The following is an 8,520-nucleotide window of genomic DNA, read 5'->3' as shown; positions in this document are numbered from 1 at the left end:
CAGTAATTTTGGGCTCTCTATATAGTCCTTGCTATAATTCCCATCTTTGTCTATGTGAGTGAGGGGTTCTGTATATGTGCTGGGATGTGGTATAGAGCTGATTCTACTAAGTCTCCTTGATATCTCTTTCAAAACATTGGGGGTTTAAAAAAAGTCAGTTTCTGAAGTTGAATTTTGAATGTTGTGTGCTTATGTGAAGTTTTAAGAAGAAGCTTGGGATTCCTTATTTTTCTTTCTGAGTGATATGTACACACACACACACACACACACACACTGCTTTATTCCCTTTTGTCTTTTCTGAATTGTAGAATCTTTAAGTTGGAAGAAACCTTAGAAGAAATAAGGTCTAATCTGACCTTCCCTGATAGAATACTCTATATAAGATCCCTGAAGAGTAACCACCCAGCCTATGATCAAACATTTTCAGTGGTAAAGAACTCATTATCTCGCAAATCAGCTCATGCCATTTTGGGAGAGCTCTAATGAGAAAATTCTTGCTTATCGCAAGCTGAAATATGCATTTCTGCAATTTTCAACTATTGGTTCAATTTGTGCCAGCTGGAACTATTGAGGGTAAATCCTAATGATCCCTTCTCAATATATCTTTCTAAATGTTGGAGGATAGTTCATTTCTTCCCTAAGTTTTCCTCTTTCAGCATAAACATCTCAAGTTTTTCAACTCTTTGCCCTCTTACCATTCAGGCTGCTTTACTCTGTATGTAGTCACTTTCTTTTTCAATAGTCTTCTGAAAATGTGGAACTCAGAATTCAATATGATATTCCATGTGGTCCAATTAACAAAGTGGTCAGTGAATTGGCTATTTTCTTTGTTCTGGATAGAATGTGGTGTAAAATTACATCAGGTGTTCTTGATGGCCATGTCAAACTGTTAACTCTTTTTCATCTTGTAGTCAAATGAATATTCAATTTATTAAATAAATAAATCTTATTTATTCATTACTTGTCATCTATATTTTTCTAATCTTGTTCTAAAGCTGGTGATTTTTAAGACTAAATTAAAGACATGATATTTTCCCCTTCTTTTTTTCTTTTTAAATTAGTGGATTTTTATTGCCATCTTTTGTTTTTATATATCCTAGATTTCTCACTGTATACTTCCTCATTCTCCTCTAGAGGGATATTCCTTATTACATTTATATTTATTTCAATGAAATTTCATTCTTTATTCCAACCCATTGTTATATAACCTGTCAAATATTTTAGAATCTTTATTTTATCATCCAGTGGATTATTGCTTCAAGATTTGTGTTATCCATGTGTAAAGCATGGCGATGTGTGTATTTGTGTGTGTGTGTGTGTGTGTGTGTGTGTGTGTTAGCAAAGAGATAGGATGAAACCCAGAAGGAAAAGATAATCATATGTTGGGATTATTAGAAAAGGACTCATGGGTTAGCTAAGGCTTAGACTAGATGACCTCTGAGTTCCTTCCAGCTCTTAGCTTCCATTATTCTTTACTTCTTCCAGGTCACACTTTTTAGTTTCCATATTGCTTGATTTTTATTTTTCTGTGATTTTTCTCCCCTTCAAATTTTGGTCTAAAGTTCTCTTCCTCAGCTCGCCAAACATATTCTTCTCTGGCCTCATGAGATATACTCTATCTCTAGTTAGGACCCCATCTTTCAAATATTTTAAACACTTGTACAGAAATTCAATAAGATCGTGAATTTAAAGTTAGAGAGAATTTGAGAGACTGTATAGGATAACTTCCCATCTAACAAGTAAAGAATCTTAGGCTTGATAGCTGAAATCACTTTTGCAAGATCACGTGAGTAATAAGTTGTAGAACCAGGATTTGAATCCAAATCTAAAGTTATTTTTTCCACTATACCCATTTTGTCTTTTTGCTCTAGCAAAATTATTTCTTTTGAATGGCTGAAAAAATAAAAATTCCCCTGCAAAACCCTTTTACTTTCTGGGACTTCAAGCCACTATAGATGCAATTCAGATTTCTTCTAAAAGTTTTATTTATTCCTACACCTATCAGCAGAAGTGAATCTCTGTTGACAAATTAAAAATTATTTTTAGTTGGCTCTCAGTCATATTCCAAAGAAATACCCCAGAAAAGAGGGCATGCTTCCTGATTTGATTAGGCATGACATACTTGCATATGGCTGTCTCCCCAATCTTCAAGAAGGAATCACAAATCACTATCACACATTTCTTCTTTCCTGGACTAGTGACTGAATTTTATACACTTACTACTGCCTGTACATATTAATTCTTGATTTCTCCTATGGAGTGTTGATGTTTCTTTAAGAGGTTTAGATTTAGGAATCTGCAGGGTGAGTTTCTAACTATTGGAGAGCTTTTGTAAGCATTGTAATTTTATCCCCTTTTTCTCTTCTGTATTATATTAACAAACCTCTTGTTACTGGTTTTGAATCTACCATTTCCTGAGAAATACATATTTTTCTGACTTTTTTTTCAAAAAATGATTCATTTCATCCTGTGTAGAAAGATATTTTCAACTAAACATATTCAGTATTATTGATATAGTATTATGAATAATCATTTGAATATACTTGAGATAATTCATTCATTAATCTTCTCTCTTTGAAAGGCTAGTTACTTCTCTCATTATCTGACTAATTTTCTTATTTTTTCAGTTATAAGACTTGATATGGTGCTTTATTTGTAAACTTTTTTTATGAGAAAGAATCTACAATGTGTCCATTATTTGGGATTATTTACTACCCAATAAAGTTTGTTGGATTAGTAGTTCAGCTCCTAGGCCAGCAATTTTTTTCTATCTTACTAATTTATTAGTAGCATTAAAATTTTTGCAATTTACTGAAAGTTTGTGAAGATATGTGGGTTGCAGTGCCCAGCATATTGGAGACTATGACTGTATTTTATTTGAAGGATTACACTTATGTCATAATTAGCAAGTACAGAATTCAAAAGGTTTGCCAACAGCAGCATCAAGAGCCAGAGGAAAAAAAAATGCAAGCTAATGTTTCATTGTGTTGGGATTTTTTTTAAAGAAAATTTTGTATCCAAGTAGCAATATCCAGTCCCCATATATTAAAGTTTAGAGGTCTGAAATCTCAGTATAAACATCTAAGTGTACAGGTATGATTAGAAAAATTCCAGAAGCAAGATAAAAATAAGGTTCTATGAATAATATTCCATCATGAACAAAAATATGTTACTAAAAACATACTGCAGTAAAACTCTCTGGGATCTGTTCTTCTTCACATTGTGTACTTGGTGTCTATCCAGAGAAGTGAAGCATTTTTCAGTGCAGAAAATGGCTGAGACTGGAAAAATCTCTGTACTTTGATTACTCAAAAAATAAAGAAATAAAAAGGAAGAATGGAAGGAAGGAAGGAAAGAAGGAAGGAAGGAAGGAAAGAAGGTAAAAGAAATAAAATAAAATGTGATTTTGGAGATGATGGTATAATATGAAACATATAAAGAGATTAGAAGCCCTTCTTAATTCAAATTGCTGTCTGATACACTGAGACTAATCTTAGGAGTTGATCATATCAGTTCTATTATCTTTCCCCACGTAGCATATTTTAGTCCATGTGGGGAAAGAAAATTTTCGGGATTCCTTTCTCACTCAAATATAGCAATAAGTTTGTGTGATGATAAGTCTGTGTGGCTACATCACAGAAAGCAATTGCTTTCCTCCTAGGATATCTAAGTGTTTTATGCATCTAGTTTCTGAAGAGCAGACTTTTTATTCTCATCCCTGGTATATTCCAGCAAGGAAGATTGTTGTCAGCATTCTAAAATGTGTGTAATATAAAAATCTTCTCTTTCCCAATCACATACATAGACTCATATAACCAAGTGATTTCTGTGATAAAGATAATATTTAGAATAGGCAAGATGTATATTTATCTTGCTTGACATGGAATATCTTAGATGTCAATGAGATAAATTCAAAATGTCTTTTGTTTGTTTTCTTTTTTAGTTTTTAATCTAATCTTTTATTTCTTAGTCAAAATTCTTGTTTTTCTGTTTCGTATGCTTATTTCCCTTCTTTTCCACAAAGATGGAATTCAAGATTTTTAATATGTGCTTAGCATTAAGTATGAATGATAGAATTTCAAAAATTTTTATTCCATTAGATCTTATATCTCTCTTACTGGTTCTTACTTTTCTGTTCCATCATATCTCTCATGTTAATAATTTAAAACATTTAAGCCTAATCAGATGTCAGAATGCATACAAAGAAACTTTTCCTGTCATAATGAAAAGGGTTTTATTTTTAAATTTTTTACCATTGATGGCACAGAGTAACAAAATTATATCATAGAATGAGCTCTGGACTATAGAAATTTGAAAACCTGAATGTTAGCTCCAAAGTTACTGCTTAATTTTGTGTCCCCAAAGTTAATCATTTGACTTCTTCATGCTTCAGTTTAAGTTTTTTATTACCATGACTATCAATGATGGTAGCAAAAGATTGAACAATCTTCCCCATCTCCCATCATTTTTGTTATTCAATCATTTTCAGTTATATCTGGCTCTTTATGACTCCATTTGGAATTTTCTTGGAAAAGATGCTGGACAGTTTACCATTTTCTCCTCTAATTTTACAGATGAAGAAACTGAGACAAACTTGATTAAGTGACTTGACCAGGGTCACACAGTGAGGCCAGATTTGAACTCAGGAAGATTAGAACTCCCAATCCCAAACTCTATCCACTATCATTTACCATGCTTAATTAATCTTTGGAGAATTTGTTATGTTGTAGTGGAATGGAATAATTAAGAAACATATCCATTTAAATCTGTTGAGGAAATTTACATATATGTTGAAGTCTTGATCTCTTTTTTGGGATACTATATTTACAATAATTCACCTGCCCACCCATAGAATTGTCTTATTGTGATGGTATTTGTTGTTAAGGAGATATATGATATAATTTCTTGGTAGTGTTGTTTTAATCACTTTTAAAAAGTTAGTTTGTTGTGTGATTTTGCTCAGTTTTACTCTGAGAAGAAGTGGGGATCATGTGGGAAAAGATGAATACCTGTTTGTCAAATTCTACATCATTAGCTTTCTTACAATGAATAAATAAAACCCTGGGAATTGCTTCTAGCTTTGTTCTTGCTGTTGCCTTAAACTTAGATTTTTAAAATGCTTCTTGTGTTATATCTTCCAGATCTGATCTCGAATGCACAGTCATATCCAACTTAACATTTGCCACTTATTTTTTCTATTTGGCAGGATGATGAAGTGGTTTTACAATGTACTGCGACCATCCACAAAGAACAACAGAAACTGTGTTTGGCAGCTGAAGGATTTGGCAACAGGCTCTGTTTCTTGGAGTCCACTTCCAATTCTAAGGTAAGCAGAATGGATTTGGCTTAATTTAAACAATGAAGTTTACTGACTCTAGTAATGTTTTCTGGCATTTACCAACTTTCTCCCCCTCAGACCTCACAAAGCACCTGTTTTGCAGCCTTCTCATCTGCTTACCATATAATATTGTGTATTAAGGTTATCTGTGTTTGTCTATTTTTCAAATTTTAGAATTACATAAGAAGAAGGAGCAATACTTTCCTTTGTGTGTCACTGAGGGTTCGTCTGTACAGTTATTTACATGAAATTCTAATGAATTAATTATCAGCACAATCCTCATTGAAATAGCAAATAAAATTGACAAAAAGAAAAAAATCATTTTCTCTAAGAGAATGAAATAATAGGTGAAATACTATGTCATCATTTTAATAATAATAAAAACATAGTTTTGACATTGTAATACTATGTTCTTAAGACATACATAATTTGACTTAAGCAATAATTATTACAATTTTTCTTTAAACATGAAAACATTTTTCTTTAAAATGAAAATATATAACTTCTTATAAATGCCCATAGGTCTGAGTCCAATGATCTGCTTCCATGTTCCAATCAAACCTTGCTATTTTATTAACCTAACTATGCTTTCTATATACTTTCCTTGGGGTAGGGAAGGCTCTTTTCTTAGTATTTGCCCCATTTTAGTTGAAAAATGAACGTGACTAGTTTACTTACCTTTTTTCCTGGTCACAGGGACTTCTCCACTGAATTTACCACAGCTGTCAAACTGCTGAGTGTAAGGTCTCACGTCCCGAGCCTCAAAATGCAGTGTGCTTCTTTCAGTGCCCTATGTTGGGCATCAAAATGTAATGTTCGGACTAACATTCTGCAGGTCCTTCGGACGAGCCATGGTCTAAGCAGGATAGATGCTACAAGATTGGTCAAGAAAGAGTCTAGATTCTTTATTCTGGCCCAGTCTTGATCTTAGTGCAGGAGAGCCACTACAAGGCTGGTCAAAGATAAATTGTCTATCTTCCAGTCTTTCTTAGCTCTTATATACTTTATTATAATTACATCATTACAGCAAACTAATTATGTGTGAACTTAGAGAACCATTACATCATTATACTATGTACTAAATATATTATGTGAACTAGAGAACAATCACCTTATCAATTCCATTGAGTTAACACCTTGTTTCAAGTATACTTCTCCAAAGTTCCGCCCTCTACACATCGTATCCTGGATAATTGTCTGAAAGGACTTTAAAAGTCATCTACTTTATCTTTTCATTTTATAGATGAGGAAACTGGAGGAATAAGTACTTTTCCACAAGTTCACACATACCTAGTAAGACTCTGAAGTGAGATTTGAGCCCAGATCCTCTGATTGTAGGGCCAAAGTCCTTTTTCATGTACCAAGACACAATTTATCTTCTATTTTATCTATTTCTTCTATTTGGTATTTATCAAACATGGAAGTATTTGGATCTTTATATAACTCAGGAAGCAAAATTTATTAATTTTCTGCCACTTAAAGACTTCTTTACCACCTGTGTTTTTTAGCATATGGTCATATGATAAAGAAGTTAGCCATACTTCTAGGTCGTGTAAAGATCAATTGTTTAGACAATGAAGTAGAACTAGATTTCATATTTTAAATTGGTTAGCCATGACTCATTCCTAGTCACTAAGCCCATATTTCCAGTGGGTGATAATGCCCTAGTTACTAGCAATTTTTAGCTCTATTTATGATTGTCTTGTCATCTTTTATGCTAAAAAACTACATTTTGACAAAGCTTTGGACACCAATTATCAAGAATAGAATACAAAAGTAATTACAGTACAGCGACACAGATCCAGCTTGTCCTGATTACTTAACTCCTTAATAATAAAAATAACCTAAGACTGAGTAAGTTGGAATAATAACCATATAACAGATAATGTGGTTATAGTAGATGGAGCACTGGACCAAGAATCAGGATTCTGGTCTTGTTTTTGTTTCTAACTAATCTGAGTTTACCATTTCAGGGCTGAATTTTCTTATTTGCAAATTTGAGAATTGGAGTTAAATAATGTTTCTAAGGTCCTTTCAAGCTCCAATAAACAAACATTCCATTACTCTATGTTATTTAGCAATGATAAAGAAAGAAAAAAAGGGGGGAGGGCAGGAGAGACAGAACGAGACAAGAAAAAGAAAGGAAAAGAAAATTGAAGAAAAGAAAAAAAGGAGTTTAGTTTGGTACAATATTGAAACGAAATAATGTCCAGGTGATAATTCATAGTTACAATATATAAACCTGATTGCCAATATTCTCTCACAGATACTTTGACATTGGGCTGCCCTTGGTAGAAAATTGAGTTACCTTATTTTTTTTTTTTTGTAATTAGCTTACCCTGAATATGTTATATAGCTAGGAAGAATAGAATGATTGCTGACTACTGAATGCTGTGAATATATATATTTCTGAAAAGCATCCCAGAAATATTTTAAATTTCAGTATCTTTTAATTTGTGACTTGCTTTTTTCAGGATAACTATGGTCTATGTTTTTAGGATCTCTTTTAAAACTTATCTAGATTTTCTGTCTGTGGGTAAATTTTTACAATTTCTGCATAGAATTGTCTGAGGAAGATATATGTATTTCAATTTAAGGATGTTGTCAGTCTGAAAATCCGTAGATTTCTATTTGGCATGTATTCTGTTTATTTTAATTATTATACAGAAATTGACCTTTAAGCTTTTGGGAAGAAGTGCTACATTGAAAACTATTCCCTTTGAATCAGAAATGTCCTTGTTAAACTGAAAACTATTCCCTTAGAATCAGAAATGTCCTCTTGATGTTAAAAAGTATAGGGCAATATTTTAAATATAATAATTTAAATATAATTTAAATATTCATATTGAATCCCACATTTTTTCTTTTTTGGATGGATACTTTAAACAAATAGAAAATGGTTCTGAAAATACTAGATTACATTCTTGGCTTGAACATATATATGTATATATATATATATGCATATATATATATATATAGCATATATAATCTGTAATATATGTATTTATATGCATATATATACAGATCATTTGTTTAAAGGACACATTTAAGCATAGTAACATATTTCATCTTTTGTCTAGGAAGCCTTCTATAATTTTCCTCCCACTTAAACCTCACATAGCATTTTGTTTATCCTTCTTTTACACACCAATTATATACTAGTTTTTATTATTTATATATAA

The 8,520-nt window shown here is 32.1% G+C and overlaps 1 protein-coding gene across 1 annotated transcript in view; it reads left to right on the top strand.

Moving 5' to 3' along the window:
• Positions 1-4,421: 4,421 nt before the first annotated feature.
• RYR2 (ryanodine receptor 2) overlaps positions 4,422-8,520 on the top strand; it is a 522,738-nt gene continuing 518,639 nt past the window's right edge. Inside the window, exons 1-2 of the mRNA XM_051996568.1 lie at positions 4,422-4,427; positions 5,207-5,326. Of these exons, the coding sequence (XP_051852528.1) occupies positions 4,422-4,427; positions 5,207-5,326 (126 nt within the window). The remainder of the gene's footprint in view (positions 4,428-5,206; positions 5,327-8,520) is intronic.

The sequence above is a fragment of the Antechinus flavipes genome, chromosome 4, assembly GCF_016432865.1.
Source record: "Antechinus flavipes isolate AdamAnt ecotype Samford, QLD, Australia chromosome 4, AdamAnt_v2, whole genome shotgun sequence".
Lineage (NCBI taxonomy): Eukaryota > Metazoa > Chordata > Mammalia > Dasyuromorphia > Dasyuridae > Antechinus > Antechinus flavipes.
This window is presented reverse-complemented; position numbering and strand designations above follow the sequence as displayed.